Source organism: Panthera onca, chromosome D2 (genome assembly GCF_046562875.1).
Source record: "Panthera onca isolate mPanOnc1 chromosome D2, mPanOnc1 haplotype 2, whole genome shotgun sequence".
Taxonomy (NCBI): domain Eukaryota; kingdom Metazoa; phylum Chordata; class Mammalia; order Carnivora; family Felidae; genus Panthera; species Panthera onca.
Window position 1 is genome coordinate 23,192,539 of NC_138349.1, and position 22,822 is coordinate 23,215,360.

The 22,822-nt window shown below is 39.7% G+C and overlaps 1 protein-coding gene across 6 annotated transcripts in view; it reads left to right on the forward strand.

The window, feature by feature from the left end:
* Nucleotides 1-22,822, forward strand: part of SORCS1 (sortilin related VPS10 domain containing receptor 1) — a 502,203-nt gene that overhangs the window by 410,862 nt on the left and 68,519 nt on the right. For all 6 annotated transcript variants that reach the window (XM_078434807.2, XM_078434808.2, XM_078434810.2 and 3 more), the window contains exons 16-18: nucleotides 171-301; nucleotides 3,415-3,528; nucleotides 16,604-16,775. In XM_078434807.2, coding sequence (XP_078290933.2) covers nucleotides 171-301; nucleotides 3,415-3,528; nucleotides 16,604-16,775 — 417 coding nt within the window. The remainder of the gene's footprint in view (nucleotides 1-170; nucleotides 302-3,414; nucleotides 3,529-16,603; nucleotides 16,776-22,822) is intronic.

Genomic DNA, 22,822 nt, shown 5'->3' on the forward strand with positions numbered 1-22,822 from the left:
TAAACATTAAAAAAAAAATTTAAAAAAAAAAAAAGAAAATGCCATTAGTACAAAGTAGGTGACCTATGTTCACATTACACTAAGGTTTGAGAACATCTCTCTGAATGTCCTGAATTGAAGTAGGGAAGGTCCAAGTGATGTGCCCAACTGAGATCCTTGTCTCCTTACAGGGGGAAGCATGCATCATGGGAGCAAAAAGGGTATATAAGAAGCGAAAATCAGAGAGGAAGTGTATGCAAGGAAAATATGCAGGAGCTATGGAATCTGAACCTTGTGTCTGCACGGAGGCCGATTTTGACTGGTAAGCTTGTGCTGATACTCAGTGTATCAAATCTGTGTGATTCTTAATGAAAGCTGAGGTTTGAAATAATAGTGACATATACAGAGCTAAGCGACAAGCCTCGTATTCTTATGAAATTACCTTTGGAGGACAACATTTACTGGTTATGGGCATGTGTATATGGAAAAACTAGGAATTTCTTTGGACTGAAAGAGGATTCAGAAGATGTCTTGTAGCTATCCCCACATATTTGCTAGATCTCAGGACAAAAAGGGAGACCAGATCCCCCCCCTTGAGTTGCTTCAGACCGCAGCACTGAAAACAGTAAGTTGACTTTTCAGAGAGCAGATATATTTGTGCTCAAGGTAAAAACTTCCTAGAATCTAGGTTCCTAGTAGTGGAACAATGAGCTTATAAAGCAAAGTAAGTTTGCTGTCACTGGGAGTTTTCAGTCAGTGGTTAGTTAGCTGATTGTGTATGCGAGCTATGGAAGACTTTTCTGATTTCAAGGCCAGGATTCAGTGGCATTGGCAGTCTATGGCTCTGTGGACGTGGTAGTATGGGAGACCTCTCCCTTTACCAGGATTAAGCTAGTATAAACCAGAAAAGTGCTGAGATATTTGAGCACGATAGCATTCTTCCTGAAGCATTTGATAAGCAGAAAGCTAGCCTGTGTTGTCAGCAATGCCCTTACTTTGTTCCAGGTCAGTGTTGGCATTCAAATGAGGTTGGAAATTATTAAGGATGAGTAGGTGGTAACTCCCTTCATCATATCCATCTCATTTTCTGTTCCTTTTTCCTTTCTTCTTTTTTTTTCCCCTTTTTCCTTAAATTTATTTATATGTTTCGGTTTAGAGAAAACAATTGTTAAATATATATGTCAATGTTAAGTGATTAAAACTTGACGTGCGTAAGGAACCAAAGTTATTCCTTTAACATTGGATATCTACCTACGTAGCAATCATAGATCACTTATCTGACCGTCAAAATATCAGTGCTGGGCTGAGATACTGTGCACATACACATCATATAGCTTAGGAAATGGAAGTCTTCTCTCATGGTAGACCTCTGGAAACATCCTCTCAGTGAATAGTTCTGTGCAGGCCTGCCAAAATTGGCCACCAGCTCTCAGACCAATAACCCAAGGCTGTTTCCCTCTTTTGGTAGACAAGGCAAGCCAAGAGCCAGTGCTAGATCTCTTGGGCTCAGCCAGAGGACAAGAGAACTTCAGTTACATTGGAGCTCACAAGGAATTCTGCAGGGGCCTCCCCAGCTGTAACTTCCATTGTAGCCAGTGCAACATTATTACAATGATAAAAATATATTTTTCCTGCCCTACCTTTCAGGACTGACACCCTGAAATGCATTCATAAGGAAAACTTCCATGGAATTTTAAAGTCATTTATCCCATCCTTCTTTCCAACTGTTTCTCCTTTATCCCCTCTATTCAAAGAGGATTTGTAAAGGATGACATTTTATCTTAGTCATTTAGCTTTGGCCTTACCAAATAGTCATTCCTTTGTAAAGAGCAAATGTATTCTAGTGGAAAACCAAAGAGAAAAAATGAGATGAGATGTCTTGATTCCCTGATGTCTCCTGGAAGTGTTGGTTTTGGGGCAGTCTTTTCCACAAGGTTCCACAGTAAATGAGTCTTTTGTTATTGTCATGTGTTGTTTTTCTTCTTCCATTTTAAGCTAATCTAGAGTAAAAGGAACACAGGGTAAGGAAGGCAATTAGGCTTTGCCCTTCCCTTAACTCTGCCTCCCCTACAGTGTTGGCCCAATTCTTATATTCATTTGTGACTGGAATCTACCTCTAACTGAAATGTATTCTGAGAAGTGGTCAATGAATCATAAACGAGGCCATTGCAAGGTTTTCTAGTCAAAAAAAGGGGGGGGTTTTGTTACTGCATGATTTCTGAAAATATTTTGGAAGACTCACCATGACTTTGTTGAGTTTCTACCAGTAGCCAAAGCCTCAATGAGTCCACTTGACTATAGCGTAATAAAAGGTGGTTGTCACTAAATGTTCCCTCTCGGCTTGGCTCTCCCCTGGATGTTCCCCCAGATGACCTTGCCTGCCATCCCCAGCACTAGTAAAATAATTCCCTGAAATGAACACCGGGTATCCTGCAGGCAGCATTTCTGAAGTCTTCCTCTCCATGCTGTGTTGAACCAGCACCAAATCCAGCTGATATGTGCAGGATTCTAAGTGCCAGCTGCCTGGTGACAGGCCCCATGGCTAAGCCTGTTTCTCCCTTCCCGACCCTTGTGTGCCAACATCTCACCTCCATCACACAGATGGGCCGATTCATACTAATGCTTGCTGGTGACTGCCTGTGATTTGTCTGTGCATGTGGAGGTCAATTTGTTGTCAATCTCTGTGCCCAAGTTCATCCTCCAGAAGCCAAGAATATCAGGCCACACAGAGGGCTCTGGAAGCAAGAAAGAGAGGAGGCTGGGAGAAAAATCTTTGACTCTTGCCAAGCAAGAGAGAGGCTTGCAAGCCGTCAGTCTCCACTGACAATGCTAACTGACTAGGACAAAATTTTCCTCAGAGAAATGCTCATGACATTCCTGAAGGACATTTCCTTTTCTGCTGTGACTTTGAAGCATATGGCTTGTGCACAGAGAGACCTGGCTCAGCTCTACTTGGTAGATCCAGATGTCTTGGAAAAGCACCCCAAAGACATCACCAGTAATGAGAATCGTACCACATGTGGCTGTGTTTGTGTCAGTGATGTTGACACTGAGGGTTGAGCTCCCACCACTGTGTGTTTTCTCTTTGTAGCTGTCTTGGGGCCCAGCCACCATCAGTGTTATGTATTCTCCTAATGAGAACATAATCTGCTCTCTCAGCTTAAAGCCGTTTAATTGGAACTATTGGTCATTGAGTCTTCATCTCTACACAAGCATCTCTGTTGCTTTCAAGTTATCTCTTCCAGCATTATCCTGGGTAATTGACAGATATTCCACAGGGGAAAAACACTTCCATTTTTGGAAAGGTATTGATTTGGTGAACTCTTGTTTGTTGACCACTTGGCTAGAGTAGAAGTTGGCTGTGGACTACCATGAAACCATTCTCAGTAATTTTGCCGCCTACTGACAGGTTTCTTTTGGCTCTTCCCCCCACAGTGACTACGGTTATGAGCGACACAGCAATGGTCAGTGTCTGCCAGCATTTTGGTTCAATCCGTCTTCTCTGTCAAAGGATTGCAGCTTAGGACAGAGTTATCTCAACAGTACCGGGTGAGTTTCTGAAGTGATGACCTTGAGAGGTCATTCTCTGCTGTTTTTCAGCCTGTGTGAAACGTGCACAATTACTCCTGCTTGAAGACCAGGGCCTTTGCTTTACAGCACGATTTATTTGTTTTTCGTCCTTTTAGTAATGTGGCACAGATTTGTGTGAATAGTACAAATTTCGTCTGAGAATGAGACCCCACTTGCAAATAAAGAAACAAAATGGGTTCCTTAGATGGAGAAGATGATGATGATTATAATAAGTTTCTTCATTTTATGATACTTCATTTCAGAACTATTTCTGTGAAACTACCCTTTACTCTCATTGCATCTCTGTGAAGAAGGCCAAGTAAATATTTCATAGGTGCACTTCCTGTTTTATCGATGTGGAACATAGAGCGAACAAAGCTCAGTGACTTATCACAAGTATAAAGCTGTTCGTGGAAGTGTGTTTCTTTTTCTTTCTGTGTCCAGTCTTGACACATTTAAGGCATGCATCCTGATCTTTGTAAATCTGGAATTACATTCTAAAAGTTTGTGTTTAATGTTCTGTGTTGTGGGGCTTATCCAATATCATTTAAGAAATACCATAAAAGAAAATATTTCATGACTTTTCCACAAGTGTAGTTGATGTGTATAGACTTTAAAAATAGTATACGGAACTTATTTGGATTCTACTCCAAACATTATGTATAAAAACATCTTTCAGCCATTTGGAGAAATTGAATATGGACTGGTGATAAGGTGATATATTCATCAGGGACAGAGAAACAGAACAAATAGGAAATTACATACATACATATATATGCATCAATATATATATACACACATGTATATACATGTACATATATGTACGTGTGTGTGTGTGTGTGTGTGTGTGTGTGTGTGTGTGTGTGTAGGAATTGGATCGCAAGTCTAAGTCCCCAAGATCTGCAAGGTGACTTTGCAAGCTGGACACTGACAAGAGCTGATGGTTTGTTTGAGTCCAAGTCTGAAGGCATGAGAACAGGGAAGCCAATGGTGTAGCTGCTACTAAAGGCCAGAAGGCTCAAAACCCAGGAGAAGCCAGTGTTTCAGCCTGAATGTGAAGGCAGAAAAAAAAAAAGCCAATTTCCAGTTTGAAGGCAGGCAGGAAGAATTCCCTCTTACTCAGGAAAAGGTCAACCTTTTTGTTCTATTCAGGCCTTTACCTGATTGGACAAGGCCTCCCCACATTGGGAGAGCAACCTGCTTTACTCTATCTACTATTTAAAATGTTAACCTCATCAAAAACAGCCCTCACAGAAACACCCACAATAATATTTGACCAAATATCTGAGCACCCCATGGCCCAGTCAAATTGAGGCATAAAATTAACCATCAAGGTGGTATTAGATTATTTCTAAATATAAATATTCTTATTACTTTTATTGTGTTAACTAAATATAGTTACTTATTTAGGTGTGACAATGGTATTTTGGTTTGACTTAAAAAAAAGAAACCTTATGCTTTAAGGATATATGATGTGTGACTTTTTTTTTAACTTTATTTATCTTGAGAGAGATAGAGATAGAGACAGTGCAAGCAAGAGAAGGGCAGAGATACGAGAGAGAGAGAGAGAGAGAGAGAGAGAGAGAGAGAATCCCAAGCAGGTTCCACGCTGTCAGCACAGAGCCTGAAGCGGGTCTCAATCTCACAAACCATGAGATCGTGACCTGAGCCGAAATCAAGAGTCAGATGTTTAACCCACTGAGCCACCCAGGTATCCCGAAATTTGTTATAAAATGTTAAAAAACAGATAGGTATTGAAATTTTTTGAAAGTGAGTTAATGGAGGGCATGGCTATTCATTATACCCTTTCATCTCACTTGTGCATGTTTGAATATCCTGACCTTAAAATGTGAAAAAGAGAGGGAGGGAGGGAGAGAGAAGGAGAGGGATGCCTCGCCAGCAGGGCCAGATCCACGTGAAAGTTGCTCTTCTCCTCTCATGCCAGCTGCACTACACAGGTGAGGACTTCCACATTTCCATTTGAGCACTTCCGTATTTGAGATTGTAACAATGTGTTTTTAAAATTTTTTTTTTTTTTTTTTAATTTTTTTTCAACGTTTTTTATTTATTTTTGGGACAGAGAGAGACAGAGCATGAACGGGGGAGGGGCAGAGAGAGAGGGAGACACAGAATCGGAAACAGGCTCCAGGCTCCGAGCCATCAGCCCAGAGCCTGACGCGGGGCTCGAACTCACGAACCGCGAGATCGTGACCTGGCTGAAGTCGGACGCTTAACCGACTGCGCCACCCAGGCGCCCCTGTAACAATGTGTTTTAATTAAGAACAAGAATTACCAAAACAGCATACATTTTTCTTTTAAAGGTAGGAAACAACACGGACTTGTACCCTCAGATACTCTTATCTCTGATGTTAGGGATTCCTAGAACTTTGGAAAACAGGGATAAGCTGTGATTTATTCGAAGCATAGCATAAAACCTGAGGAAAATACAAATGACATTTTTACAGCAGGGGGTCAGTGAGGCCGTCAGCGTGCACAGCATGGAAAACTGCAGAGGGCTGCTGACATATCCACACTTACCAGTGAAGGAACGCCCAAGAAAAGAGTTTTATTACGTGCATGTACCAGCATGTTTAGACATTGAAAAGGGCATTGGAAACCGCTAAAGCTAATTTCAGAATTGATTTTTTTCTCACTAACTCAGTCAAGGAAGTTATATCATTTTCCCTTTGGTATTGATGAGGGGAGGTCCCAGTACACAGGGTCTAAATTGTTCCAGACACTATTCAAGTCACTGGAATAAGACTAAGTGTAGGCAATGACCCTCACTCTTCAGGTTATTGAGAATACACACACACACACACACACACACACACACACACACACATTTTAGGCTATCCCTAAATAGGTTACACCCTCTCTTTGGTAGTTAGTATGTAAAATTCAAATAAACCCTGACCCCTATCAAAGAAAACCTCAGAGATGATTGAATCATAATAAAGAGTCTGTTCAATAGCATTTTTCATCTATATCCTATAAAATTAAAATTTCAATTAAAAATGTTACTCAGCAGTAAGTGTCCAGGTATATAAATGTTAGTCAGTGCAGTTGTGTTTATTAATCACAGAATCACAGACATTACTGCCTACAACTCACCTGCTCTCTCAGAGCTTTGTTCACGTGAGTATTGCATGACAGCATCTGACCCAAAAAGATTTTTGTTAAGTTACCACATCTACCAGGGCACCTGGGTGGCTCAGTCGGTTAAGCGTCCGACTTCAGCTCAGGTCACAATCTCGCGGTCCGTGAGTTCGAGCCCCGCTTCGGGATCTGGGCTGATGGCTCAGAGCCTGGAGCCTGCTTCTGATTCTGTGTCTCCCTCTCTCTCTGCCCCTCCCCCGTTCATGCTCTGTCTCTGTCTCAAAAATAAATAAAGGTTAAAAAAAAAATTTAAAAAAAAAATTACCACATCTACCAGTTTCCTCTGTTCCATGCAGACTTTCTCCAGAAAAGCATCCACATCAGTGAGTGGGCTTGTGTAAAGAGGAGATGTGGTAAATGCCAGCCATCGGCTGGTACCATAAGCATCTTGCTCTCAAAAGCAAGGTGCTCTCAGGTGGAGGAGTGACCACCCTCACAGGGCCCTGTGGGCTACAGTCAGGAGGAAGGGTATGAATAGTCACCCTGCTGATTGGCGTATTGGCTGTCTGTACATTCTGCATTAAGAACAAGAAGATCCTTAGCTGGAGCAGGTGCCTGAAATCATCTTCGTAGAAAGCCTCCTCCCATCAAATTCCCATTTGCTGTATCTGGAGCCAGCTCAGAAGTTGGCAAGTGGTAAAGAATAGATGAAATTGAAAAAGAATGAAATGTCCCTCCAGCCCCTCACCTTGGAACTGTCCTGGCTTTGTGTTGAGTCACTGGAATTTATAAACACAGATTCAGTATTTGATGTAAGCCACTACAGGGCCGCCATTAACAATTTAGCTTTTCACTTAAAAGTATTTAATTGCAAAAGAAATATATACATATGTTTTTCTGTGTTTAAAAAAACAATTCAGATCGTCACCCCTCTCCTGCCCCCTTTTCCCACACAACTGTGATCTGTTTGGTATTCATGCTTCTGAACACTTTGCATTTGCCAGCAGATAATTATGCCAAGAAAGAATATACAAAGTTCATTTGAGAGGTTGTTCTTATATGTCATTTCCTATTAGATATATTATTATTCTGTTTTTCCTTTTCATTCAGAGGTAGATCTTAAACAACTTTCCAAGACAGAATATATAGGTCTCCCTTCCATATAATTTCTTTTAATTCCAGAGTATTAAAGTACCTGGTATTGTTTCACCGTGCCTTTTCATGGACATTGGGGTTATTTTCTATTTTCTGCCACTAGAGTCAATGTTGGAATTAACAAGCTCATACCGTAATAATTGTTATAAAAATACCCAAAGATAATTAGATTCTCTTTTGGCAATTGGAAGTGTTTCTGCTGACTTGTAAAACAAATCCCATTCAGCCAACTGCTTGCTTCTTAGACCTGCAGATCCAGGTCTAATATTGCCAAGTCCATGCCAAATATTGCCCCATATGGGTTAAGACACTAGCTTCCTGCTCACACACTACCAGGAGTCCCACATGTTAGGGTTTCATTTGTATTAACTGTCATCTTCTTTTAAAATAAAAATGCCAATGGCTTATCTAAGGGAACGCTGAGAGGAAGGCCGAGTGGGATTTCCCAAGTTCACTAGGTGAGGAAGGTCATTTCAGGCAAAAAGAATAAGAGATGACTAGGCTGAAAGGGTCACGTGGTGCCAATGCCTGGAAGTTGATGATAGACCAAGGAGCCACACTGCATCCTAAGCCTCTCCCAAGTTGGTCTTAGCTATCCATGGGCACCTGTGCTCTGTCAGTCTGGATTCCGTGTTGGCATCAGGCAGGCATGAAGTACAGAGGAATCACAAGGGAAAGGGAAGCCTGTGGGTAAGAGAGACAACTCCATCAGTTGTACTGGCCAGGTGCCCTGCCCGCCTCACGGCACCCCTTCCAGCAGAGCCCATGGTGCAGACACACAGTCAGAACTTGAACTGAAAGGGTCTACTGAATGACCGCCCCTTGTCAGTTGGGTTTGACAAGGAAATCTCCTAGCAGCACCTTCTGAGAGTTTGGTTTAAAGCATGCAGATAAACCTTCCTCTTTCTTTTATTTTGCCTCACCTTTACAAATGGTTATGGTTGCCTTCAGAGTCAGCTTATTACCCTGTATATATAGCAGTGTTCGCGGGTTTGCTTACTTCACCAGGATGGAAACAGTCTAGGATCAGTTATGATTATGCCTAACAGAATTACTATTTTTAGGAGATGCCGACATGTTTATCAGCTTCACTGTATAAACATGAACAATTTTTGTTTTAGCAATTAGCTACATCTGAGAAAAGATAATTGGAATAAGAGCGGAAATGGGTGCAAAATTTCCCTCAGGTGGCTGGCACTACCTGTCCTTAGTTCTTGGTCCAGTGGTGTCCGATTTCTAAGGTTCTCATCATGGAACCTCATGTAAGCAAAGTTCCACCATGTTCTCCATGGTAAGCTCCCTGCCTCTTTTCATCCTTTGCCCTCACACCTTCCCCAAGTCATTCCATGGAAAGCCAGGAGGCTGGACCAAGGCCTCAGGCATTATGGATAGAGAGTGAAATGTAATGGGGATGTTCTAAAAGGGAGTTATTTTAGAATGAAGCAAGTAAGGGTTTTAAACGACTTCTGCCATTTACTATTATCTTAGCAAGTGGCTTCCTTTCTTTGAGCCTTAGCCTCTTAACCTATAAGATTGTGCTATTTGCTTTTGGGGTTTGACTTAAATGGAGCACTATATAAAAAGCATGTAGCACAATGCCTAGCAGATAATGGTCACTTTGCAAAATGCATATGCCTATCGCGGATAGTCAGCATCTAAGGGCTCCTCTGGAGTGAAGGAAAAAAAGAGGGGAGACATTCTTTCATGGTGTATCTATAGCCCCCAGGCATTTATTTGATACTTAATAGTATCAACTACTGTGACCTAGGACATGTTTAATCTAAGCCCCTGTTTTTTCATCTGTAAAACACATTATCACCTGTATACACTCATAAAGTTACAGGATTACTAGGCATCAAAACACATGCCTCTTTCTCTCTACCACTCAAGGCAGATAACACCTTTACCTGATTAGTGAACAAGTTCCTTTTATTCAAATAGAATGAAATCGGTATTCATTTGTATAGTTTCCTGCATTTTAGTACTGAAATTACCCTAAATTTGTTTCTTTTTGTTTCTCCATCTGTGTCTATAAATATCTCAGTTTACACATACACAAACACAGTCTCTAGTTGTACTTCTATATGGTTAAATCTTGTTTATACGATTTTGGATCCAGGGAACATGCTGCAAATTCAAGTTGCTAAATTAACTAGGACATCGCTTGTTTCATGCCAACCGTAAAAGATTCTGTAAATATAAAATAAAGTGGGCATTGGATTGGTTTATTATGAGAAACCAAGATAATCTTCTCACGGGACAGATTTCTTCTTGCTTATTAAGCTAGAGAGATTTCTAGATGTGTTAAAAAAAAAAAAGTATGTGTATAGAAATTTCTGTCTGTGGAGCTTCTTTTGAGAAGCCATTAATCCCTTCTGAGAGAATGTACAATAATAGTTCTTACTGTCCCTCAGGGTTAGTTTGTTAATATACGCAATGAGGATATTTACTCAAGGGGCCTAAATAGATTTTTAGCATTAATTTTTAACATTAATTCAGTATCTATGTAAGAACATTTAATGTGTCTGGCAAATACACAAACACATACACACACACACATCAATTCTAGCAGAATAGCAATCTCCATACTATCAACACACATTTGGGATGTTTTAAAAATTCTTTCTAGAAACATATTCCTTTCTACATAAGCCATAAGAACACTTAGACCCTGGCTAACCTGCCATTGCCCTGGAGTTACTATTTCCAGGGGCTTTGAGGGCTGTGGTCTTCTCCCAAGTGACCCCACTCCTGGGCTTGGAGGGGATTTCGATATTCAGTGTGATCTCCTCAGCAAGATTTGTCGGTGTGCACCATGGAGAATAAGCAGTCCTAAAAGTGGTGCATGTGTTTTAAGTCCACAGAAAGGAGATCACTTGCATAGTTTACAGACTGAACACTACAGGGGGCTGTGTAGCTGTTGTCTAGCAGAGCTGTGCAGTCTCACAGCAGATACTCAATAATTGTTTGTTGCCATGAAGTTGACTCTTTAGAGTACGTACCTTTGCTAGGATATAGTTTTCCACGTTTTTATGGGATGACATTGGGGTTGAGAAATGAAGAGGGTGAATGTCGCTGTGTGGAGACCTAGGTCCTCATATAGCTATTCTTGCCCATGTCCGTGGTATTGGCATTAATGATTCTTATCCAGGCTGTCTTGCACAGTGGCAGGAGACAGTAAACTTAGTCCAGAGACCCAGAGCTGTTAACCGCTTCCCATGTGACCTTGGAGAACTCGGAACTGTATCGCTTTTACTTATGATATTTGAGATCCCTTCAGACTCTGACATGTCCAGGACCAATTTGAAATGATCCAGTATTAGGATTCCTAGAACTCCAGGTGCTCAAAAAAAGGGAAAATTTCTTTATATAAATTAGTTGTACAACTCGTTGGCTCAGATCGTGGATTCCACGAGTCATTCTCATGATTCTTGATTTTTAGTCATTTAACCGGGCCATATGTAACATTTCATCACGTTGACATTCAAAATAAAGTCACATTCCATTTACTAGTCAAAATAAATTACTGCTTAGTGCAAGGAAAGTTGTTTTGTTTTTTTTGTTTTTGTTTTTGTTTTTTTTTTTCCATCAGCTAGCCTCCTCCTCCTGGTCTCCTAATCCCAAGCTTGCTTACCCAGTTTAAAGGAAAAGTCCTGAGAACTGTTCCTTTGATGGGGAGAAACTTGGAGAAACGTGCTCAGTCAGCCACAGAACCCCATTCTTCCCGAATGTTGATGTTAAGGCTACTACATAGGTTTTGTGTTGAAACATGGGAACATGGGTCTAGGAAGATTTTAAGTCTTAGTCATGCACTGTACTCACAGCTAGCTGCCTTCTCCCTACGACTCACACCGCCCTTTGTTTTGTTGAGTGTTGTAACAAGGCAGTTTTCCCTTGAAAGCAAAGGCACAGAGTATGATCCAAGAAAATAAATCATTTAAAGTCTCATTTTGAGCACAAACGAGGGATACCACAGCTCAGTGACCATAAGCCTTGCCTAGACTATAAGACCTACAGTTACAACTCTGCCTTGGTCATGACGTGTGATGACTACCCTTTAAAAGGCAAGAGACAACACCACAGAGAGACATGATCTCTAAGCTGATTTTTACAGAATGAGTGAAAGCTTGACAGGAGGAAAGAGCAGCCCAGGAAGAATGAAAAGCACAGGGAGAAAGAAGGCATGTTGCCTTCAGCATGGCCTGGGCTCAAGAAGCACATTGGAAAAGGGCTGAAGCTACAAAAGTCCCCTGAGGATAGATTGGGGACTGCACTTAAAACTTCATTGGGATCCTTTATGAACAAGCCTACAGGAAGTTTTGAATGAGTCTAAGAAAGAAATTGACATAGTCCGATTGGATTTTAAGATCATGAGAGTGCAATTTCTGTTTTCTGGAAACTTGCTGTGTAATAGCAAGTTCGTGTTTAATACTTTAAATGCTAACTTTTTAACTACTGATATTTTAATATTTATTAAGTCCTAACAAGGCATCAGAGTTTGAACTAAGCCCTCTTGAATGCAGTATCTTATTTAATCTTCTCAAGAACGTCATTGAAAAGAAAGATGCTGTAATTATCCCTCCCTAATTGACAGGCGGAGAATCCAAGCGTTAGAGAAAGGTTGGGTAACTGGCCAGGTTCATACAGTAAGTGCCCAGATTTAAACTCAGGCGCTTTGGTTCCGCAACACTAGTTTTAACCCCAGGGAAGTGGTCTTTAGTTCTGGATGCACACAAGAATCACCAGGGGAACTTAAAACAAAAACAAAACCACCCTAATGCCCAGAATTCTCAGTTAAATTGCAATTTAATCAATTCTCCATGAAATCAGGACCCCTGGGAACAGGGTCTTGGCATCTATTTTAAAAGTGCCGGCAAGTGATTCTAAAGGACAGACAGAGTTGCAGTCTACTGAGCAAGACTACAGTGTCACCTTAACATACGGGGAATAGTCATAAACATCCATATTCTACCACCACCCCAAAATCACAAGAAAAAAAAGCAAACTACGAAATAGTAAAATCACAGAAAATGAGGACTTTCATGGCTTTTTTTCCAGTTTTACTCTCAGAGAAAAGCTATGGCCTTCATCTGTTTTAAGACTGGCAGGCAGCAACGAAGAAAAAATCAAAGGAGGTAAGGGTAAAAAGGAAAAGGTGACAAAGGGGTTTCAAGGTGGGAAGGAAGAGAATGGTTGAAGTCGGGGCTGTTGAAGTAATAAGACACTATCTACTGATGAGCGGTCGGTAATATCAAAGGCACATTCGCAGAATGTTTCCTTTTCAGTAATTGTACAAAGACTCCCTTGCCATTACAAAGCACTTTTCTTCTTGGCGGATTGAAGAATGCTTTACCAACTAAATGCATCCCAGTAATATTCAGAGCTTAGGTCCAACATAATCATAAGTTGCCTTGTTATTATGGAGGTAGCAGCCCCATTTAATAACATATTAAATGCATTATTCATTTATGTAACTCAGACCCAGGGACAGCTGCTGGGATGAAAATAGAACCATTCTCTAATGCAAAAAGCAGGTGTGTGCTTACTTGAGTAAATGAACTCTATATTTCTGCACAATTTTCTTCTAAATTTCAGGGACAGGTCTGGTAGGGCTAATGTGATGCCATTTTCATCCAGGAAATAAAATGGTTTCAGAATGGTTTTTAATGAGCATTTAAAAAAAATTACCAACAGTCTTCTCGGTGGCAGAATCCCAGGGGGGATGGATTCGTGCTTTGGATTTAAGCAGAACTGTTGCTGCTGGATTCAGGAAAGCCTGGGGCAATGATTGGTCAGAACGGCGGCAAACAAAGGAATGTACTCTAGCTGATGATGCCAGTGGTGATGGTGAGCCCATGTCTTTATAGCTGCTCGCCAAGACAGAGTCACAGGTGTGCTTGGATGCTAAGTGATTAAAAATCATAACCTGCCTTCAGTGAAACGTGCAGGGAGTTTCTGATGCACAAACTCACTGGGATGGCATAATTACCGTGTGACATCACTGGTCATTTTCCTGCTACCTTTGCTGGTACCAGAATGTCATCATTCTGCAATGCTGGTGCATTTTTTCTCTCTCTCTCTTTCTCCCATCTACCATTATTTTCTCTTTTAATCAGTATGCACTGAAGCACAGTGGATTTTCTTAAATATCAAATGGAGTGATGTTAAAAATGCTCACCCAAGATAATGACCAATCAGAATGGGTAAGGATCCTAGCGCAGGAGCAGAGATTTGGAGGCTGCCTGAGGGGCTAGGTGTTAACCCCTTAGTTTCTGGATTGTAAAGACAAGCAGGGACTCCAAAGATAGGAATTGGTCACAGCTGGGCTGGTGAGTGAGGTGTTTGAAGGGTTTGGGGCAGTGGTCGTAACCAACTGCTATGCAGATACTTTAGCATTTGAAATGGTACAGTCAGGGGCTCCTGGGTGGCTCAGTCGGTTAAGTGTCCGACTTTTGGTTTCACCTCAGGTCTTGGTCTCACAGTTCTCATGAGTTCGAGCCTCACATCGGGCTCTGTGCTGGAAGTGCAGAGCCTGCTTGGGATTCTCTGTCTCCCTCTTTCTCTGCCCCTTCCCCACTCATGCTGTTTCTCTCAAAAATAAGCAAATGAACATTTAAATTAAAACATACACACACACACACACACACACACACACACACACACACACACACAGTACAGTCATCCCAGTGTGAATCTGCTATCAGCTTTGCATGTGCCCCGGGACAAGGATGCCCTCAAGGAACTTAAACTTCAAGTCACACAGGAAGACAGTCAGACAAGGCATAAATGGGTTCCTATCAGGCAAATCATAAGGATTCCTTTAAGAGTTCAGAGGAGGGACAATCTCCATCTATTTAAAGAGTCAGTACAGTAGTGGTAAAGAGAGGAAGTGTTCTAGAGACACATTTTCTGGGGTCTTGACTATGTGATCATGAGAAAACTGGTTAACTTCCATGAATCTTAGCTTCTTCATCTATATATTGAGAATAATACTTTCCTTAAGCAGAACATTTCAGGGTATTTTTAAGATAAATGGCAAAAGTCATGTAAAGAACTTAGCACAATGACAAGTATAATTAGCACTCTCTCTATATGAACTTTTTATTATTTCACTTCTTATTTTACTATCCTTGTCAGGAAAAGACAGATGAAAGGATTTGTTACTTAAAGTGTAAGTTTTAGGCAGCTGAGAGAGCATGCACAAAGACAGAGAAGCAGAATGAGCAAAAGAAAATAAGTACTCTCAAAAGGATTGAAAATAGAGGTTTGGCTAGGGCAGAAGGAGCTTTTTGGTGAGAAAGAATTCAGAGACGTAGTGAAGTGAGCTTGCGGAGGGCTTCATGCACAAGATGACAGGATTTATGGCTTATCCTAAGGACATTTGGAAGCTGTGAAGATTATGAACAGGTCACAGAAATAATAATATTAAGTAAAAATAACTGGTAACCTTTCATAAGCACTTGCTAATCATCAGGGCGGTTTTAAATACTCTGTGTACATCAATCCGTTTAATTTGTACAACTACCTTGTGAGGTGAATTACATACTAATAACTGACCTTAGAGTGATCCATGGTGTTCAGAGTACTTTCCCAGACAGTGTTTAATTTGACTTTCTCAACCATGATCTTAAGCAGTCAGTCCTGAGACTCAAAGTACAGGAAAGGACATTGGCTAGATTTGAAGGAGTAGGAAAACTATGGCCTGCGAGTCATAGCTGGCATACTGCCAGCATCGGGAAATAAGGTTTTACTGAAAGCCAGCTGTCTCCATTCTTTTATGCATTACCTGTGTCTACTTTCATGCTGCAATCAAAGAGTTGAGTACTTGTGACAAACAGCAGATAGCTGGCAAAGCAAGAATATTTCCTATCTAGCTCGTTGTGTTAAAAGTGTCTCCACTTCTGGTCTAGAAGAGTGGAAAGACCTTAGACTTTGCTTCCACTCTGAGCTCCACCACTCATTCTAGGTAAGTGGGCTTGGGAAGTCTATTATATGAATTCATAAAGTGGTGACTATGGCCCCCACCCAAAAAGATGATGAACAGATAACACTGAAGCTCAAAGTCTTAAAGGTGAATTGTCCTAAAAGCACAGATTCTAATTAATTATGAATCTGATAAACTGCATAGGACCAATTTGTGGAATAATCCTTTTTTTTTTCTCTATTAAAGTTAAAATAAGAAGAAAGAAGTGAAAGAAGAGGGAAGATTTACTCAGTCTGCATACTGGTCTCCTTATTATGAATTTTCAATAATTAGCCAGTATATCTCTTCATAAAATATCGAGTAGAAACGATCACATTTAGCCAACTTTCTGTACTACACCATTACCATAGCATCCTCTGTGGGGTTTAATGTTAAGTCACATAATGCATAACAATCTATTCTTTGCCTGAATTGCAAATTCCCTTGCAATATGCATTACTCATTCTAACCCTCAATCATATAGCCTTTAAAGTATCTCCTAGACTACTTACAGATGTATCTTCAAGATTATAAACATGGTGAGGGCAAGAAGCATGGCTTCTTTTGCTGTGCACTTCCCGTAGCTCTGAAGTGAAATGATTCATTGACAGAATAAAAGAATGATATTAAAGTGCTAATAATATGTACAGTATGTTCCTCTGATGATTTGTCTTTCTGGTGGGTGCTTTATAGGAATTAGCTCTAATCCTCAGAGAACCATGCTGTGTAGTTATTGATAGCCCTCAGGGCTACACAGTGGTAGGTCTGGCTTTAAAAAATCGGGAGTGATTTGAATGGTAATGAGCCGGATTACAACGTGAGCTTCTCTCGTTTTAGGTATAGGAAAGTGGTTTCCAATAACTGCACCGATGGAGTAAGAGAACAGTACACTGCCAAACCGCAGAAGTGTCCTGGGAAGGCCCCGCGGGGGCTGCGGATCGTCACTGCTGATGGGAAGTTGACGGCAGAACAGGGGCACAACGTTACTCTCATGGTGCAGCTGGAAGAGGTAGGACCGAAGCCCGAATCCCTTTTGTCTTCTAGGGCCAGTGATTTTTTCTTAGGAAATCAGGTTTGGTGTGTTTTTGTTTTGTTTTTATTTATTTATTTATTTATTTATTTATTTATTTATTTATTTATTTTTACACGTCGTTGAAACTGTTTATGTTTTTCTACCTTTAGGTCTTTGGTTTGTGGTTGTTGCTGAAGCGACTTCGCCTTCTCTGACACATTTCCTCAATTATTTTCATTTCAGTGCAAGTTGTTCTTCATGCTGACCTAATCTATCACTTCTTGGGAATTCTTTTCGGAGTTAATTGTGCCTTACTGGCACTTCCGGCAAAAAGGTTCCTCAGAATACATTAGTGGTATTCCTAAAATAATTAAGCACACACGCATGTTCAGCCTAAAAGGTATTACTGCTGTCTTCCTCTCTCAACCTGAAGTCTTGGCTTTTCTTTTCCGAAGGCAGCCTGCTGGCCATACATGGAACACAAAGGCTAATCTAAATATAATTGAGTATACTGTCTTTGGCAATTGAGAGTTTGTATTTTTGTAGCACCTCTGCAATATCACTATGAGGATCAATTACTATTTGACAAATTATGGTTACCTGAGATTTCTGAAAATGTAGACTGGATGAAATGAAACTTACACTGTGTTTTTTAAAATACACACAGGCATTTTTATCATCTTGCAAAGGAGGAAGATGTTCTCTAAAGGAGAAATAATTTCATTAAATGATCTCAATTATGAAGCCAGGCAGTGCTGTATCCAGCCATGTTTTCTGAGTGCTAAAATATGGGAAGCACTGTGCTAGGCCTTGTGAACACAAAGGGATTTAAAAAGTTAATAATGAGGGGCGCCTGGGTGGCTCAGTCGGTTAAGCGTCCAACTCTTCATCTTGGCTCAGATCATGATCTCAGGGTTCGTGAAATTGAGCCCTGCATTGGGCTGTCTGCTGACAGTGCAGAGCCTGCTTGGGATTCTCTCTCTCTCTCTCTCTCTCTCTCTCTCTCTCTCTCTCACCCTCACCCTTTTTCTCTCTACTCCAACCCCTGCACGCGCATGTGCACTCTCTCTGTCTTGAAATAAATAAACTTTTTTAAAAAGTTAATAACGACACCAGGATTAAGATCATCATCATTGACTTCCATCAACTTCTGATAGCTCAGTGGCTTTCGATCTGTAATATGAAGAAAAATTACCTGGTGAACATGTCAAAACAGTTTTCCCAGGCCATTTCTCCAAAGGTTCTGACTAAGTTGGGGGGGGGTGGTGCAGGGGCTAAGAATATACATTTATAACAGGATCATAGGTTATGCATTGTGCTTTGAGATAAACAGGGGCACCTAGGTGGCTTAGTTGGTTAAGTATCTGACTCTTGGTTTCAGCTCAGGTCATGATCTCACTGTTCTTGAGTTCAAGCCCACATCAAGCTTGGGATTCTCTCTCTCTTACTCTCTCTCTGCCCCTCCCCTGCTCATGCACACACACACACACTCTCTCTCTCAAAGTAAATAAGTAAACTTAAAAAAAAAAAAAGAATAAACAACAAAACAAGGGCAAAGTCAAGGGGGATAGTGTAGCCTGACAGGCTCTGGAGTGTGACTTGAAGGAGAAAAGATGAAGCAATTAGGATTGCTTTGTCAGGATTGATCAAAATCATTGGTATTTTAATTCCTGTAGGAAAAACAACTGTGAATTAATGAGTTTGAAACTCCAGCTCAGGGTGGTGCTGAGGCTTCTGGTCCAAGGACCACTTAGAGAACCGTTCTTGTAACCTAATACTCCTTTCTGGTATCTCCTTAATAAGTGCCTTTCAACCATACCTAGTCGCCTAGATACTAAGGTTTTCCCAAATTTTTCAGTTGGATCTAGAAAGATGCAGACCAATTTAGGCCAATTGGAGTTGCTTGCATTTCACAGAACTGGGACCAGTGCCTGAGGCTATGACATATTAGCTCACAGCAAATAAATTTATATATATATAGAGAGAGAGAGAGAGAGCCAGAATAAGATTCTGAGAGAGAGATGAGGGGGAAGAAGACTGTGACAGAATTGTCAAGAGGATTTAGGAAAACAAAATTCTTTTGTTCATAGATAGGACATTCATTGCCATGAGTCCAACAGTTCATGCTGAATTCCTCTCAAGAACTTTGCCAGTTCATACGTCACATGTAGAGGAGGTCAGATTTCAGATTCCCAGTTAGAAGGTCGAACAGAAAGTGTTGGCTAAAGAGTTGGCTCACAAGGCTGGGAAGATAAAAGTTGACTTCAGGTCAAATCCCAGAGAGAAGAGAAACATAGAAAAGTAGCACAATTCTGTGCATTTTTGTCCCTCTCTGAGTTGTTTGGCAGCATCTACGTGATACAGAAAAAATAGAACGCAGTCACAAAAAGGATGAGAAGTCAAGCATAGTTTTTAGAAGGATTACATTTTGAGGAAATAAAAATTAGAGTTCAGGGACTATCAGGGAAGGAAGCTCTGGTGAGCAATACAACACTGGGTTCTTGAGACTTCTAGAAAACTCCGTCATGTTTGTTTTTCATATAAAATATTGAACATTTAATTTAAAATATTACATATATATCCAGAAAGAGGACCATGAGGAGGAAAAAAAGCATCAGAAAAAAGAACAGTTGTCTGAGATATATTTAATATGTTCATGAATATGGGTTAAGATAGAAAATGTAACCCACCAGCAGCACTCAGTAGGAGGCAGTCAACAAATGGAAGTTGTAGAAATAAAGATGTAGTAACTGATATTAAGAAGTTAGATGGATTTACAGCCGACTGAACCCATATAGATAGAGGATCAGTTAACTGGGAGAAAGGACAATTGGAACTTTAGCATTTGGCATAAGAGAAGAAGGATAGAAAATAGAGAAAATAGGAAGGGAAGGGACACCTGGGTGGCTCCATTGGTTAAGCCTCTGACTCTTGGCTTTGGCTCAGCTTCTGATCTCATGGTTGGTGAGTTAAAGCCCCGCATTGGGCTTGCTGTTGGGCTTGCCCACAGTGCAGAGCCTGCTTGGGATACTCTCTCTCCCTCTCACATCCCCCTCCTCTGCTCACACACGTACTCACTCTCTCTTTGTCTCTCTCTCTCTCTCAAAACAAGTAAACTTAGGGGCGCCTGGGTGGCTCCGTCAGTTGGGCATCCGAGTTTGGCTCAGGTCGTGATCTTGTGGCTTGTGAGTTTGAGCCCGGAGACAGGCTCTGTGCTAACAGCTCAGAGCCTGGAGCCTGCTTGAGATTCTGTGTCTTCCCCTCTCTCTGTCCCTCCCATGCTCATGCTCTGTCTCCCTCTGTCTCTCAATAATGAATAAACTTTAAAAAAAATTCAAAATAAGTAAACTTAAAAAAAAAAGAATAATAAAGGAAAATGATGAAAGACTACCATAAATGTAAGTGGAGACCCAGAGGAGAGAAGAAAGATATAGAGTCAGAATCATTTTTGAAGAGATAATGTCTAATAATATTCTGAAACTGACAAAAGGTGTGAGCATATAAACATAGATGGGAGAGAATCCACAAACCCCAAGCAGGAGATATACAAAGAAAACAAAAATCATGTAGGTATCATATTCAAACTACTGAAATCTAAAAACAAAGAGAAAATTTTTTAAAGCAGCCCAGGAGAAAATGGAATGACATTTTTGAAGTTCTGGAGGAAAAACAAATGTGAAGGTAAAATAAAGACATTTCTCGAACAGAAACCGAGATGAGTTGTATAAGCTGATTTCTATAAAAAGAAATACTAAAGGTAATTCTTCAGGCATAAAGAAAATGATGCCAGATAAAAGTACAATAATGGAAAGAGTGAAGAGAAAGAAAGAAGGCATATACGGGGTAAACTGCAATTAATAATAACTTTGCAGGCCAATAATGATCAGCTATGGGTTTAAAATATATGTAGAATTTAAATACATGACAACAATAATTCAGTGTGTATTAAATGGCATTAAAGTGTTTTCAGTTCCATGAAATGTCTGTAAAGAAGTAAAAGTACTAATTTATATTAGACACCAGCAAGTCCAGAATATGTGCTTTAATATCTAGAGAAACAGCTAAAAGAATAGTCAGAGACATTAAACTATCAAGTTATTGACAGAGGAACTGGAATAATATTAAATGCACCTCATTAATCCAAAAGAAAAGAAAGAGAGGAGAGGAAACATTCTTACAGTCAAGACAAATAGAACAGATACAGAAATAGTAGGTATAAACCCAAATATTATCATTAATTACATAAAATAAATAGTGATTTTTGTGGCTTGCTTAAGAAGTCTGTGTCTAACCCAAGGTTGTGAAATCACGCCACAGTTTTTCTTTAGTTTCCACATTTAAGTCTATACCATCTTGAATAAAACCAAGGTAGCTACAGGTTTTTCTCTTTGCATATCCATTGATCCAGCACCACCGAAAGACAGTTCTTCTCATGCTGAATTGCCGTGAGCCTTTGTCATAAATCAATTAAATGTACCTCTGTGGATTTGTTTCTAGATACTGTGTTCCATTGGTTTTGATTTTCAAAACTGTGTTAATTGATCATTCAAACACATTTTAAGTACTCTAGATTTAGAGTAAGTCTTGATAATTGGGCATATAAATCCTCTGAACCAATTAAAAATTGTATGTATAATTATATATAATATACTTTATAAAAATTTAAGAAACAAAACATATGAACATAGTGGAAGGGAAGGAAAAATAAGATAAAAAACAGACAGGGAGACAAACCATAACAGATTCTTAAACATAGAGAACAAACTAAGGGTTGCTGGAGGGGTTTTGGGTGGGAAGATGGGTTAAATGGGTAATAGGAATTAAGGAGAGCATTTGTTGGGATGAGCACTGGGTGTTATATGTAAGTGATGAATCACTAAATTGTACTCCTGACACCAATACTACACTATATGTTAACCAACTTGAATTTAAATGAATGAATGAATGAATAAAAGAATGAATGACATTAAAATATAATGTGTACCTACAGACAAAACTAACACCTTATTTTCAATATATCTACCCAGAACACTACAACACATTTGGAAAAAATTTTTAAAAGCATAAAATGTGTAGTGAAATATACCATGATTGTGAATTGAAACATACAAGGTTATGAAAAGATGCCAATTTCCCCCTCATTGGTCTTATATTCAAGGCAATTTCACTGAAGTCCCAGCATATATTTGTGGGTGAAAATTGCATGATCACAAAACTTATATGAAGAAGCAAGGGCTCAAGAATAGCAAAGATAATTTAAGATGACTCACAGAACTGGATGGTTTACATCACAGATATCAAAATTTATTATAAAGCTATAGTAATTAAGAACGTGTCAAGATATATATATATTTATACATATATACACACATATATGTATTCACACATATATACATATATGTGTGTATGTGGTGTGTATATACATATATATGTATATGTATATATGTGTATATATGTATATGTATGTGTGTGTGTGTGTATATATATACATATATATACATATATATATATGTATATATATGTATATATATCCTATATATCCAAGCTGATCAAGAGAGGGAATAGTGAGTCGAGAAATACATGCATACATATATATGCATGTGTGTGTGTGTGTGTGTGTGTGTGTGTATGTATATATATATACACATACACATCATACTCTTTGTGACAAATGATACACTGTAGTAGAGTAGATAAATTATCTTTTCAATACACAGTGCAGTGCCATCAAAGTCCACGTGGGAATACGTGAATCTTGATTTCTCTTAACACAAAAATAATTCCAACTGGGTTGTCCATCTGATTTTGAAAGATAAAAACTAAAGTGTTTAAAGAAAATGCAGAAGAGTATTGTTAAGCAGAGATTGTTTTAAAACAGGAAATGAAACGTGCTAAATATACAGAATAATATGGTTTGAATAGACTATATTAAAATTAGGAATTTCTTTTCTTGAAAATACACTATTTAGAAAATAAAAAGGTAAGCCCTGGAGGGTAAGAAGTTATTTGCAATACGTAAGTTCAATAAAGGACTCATGCCCAGA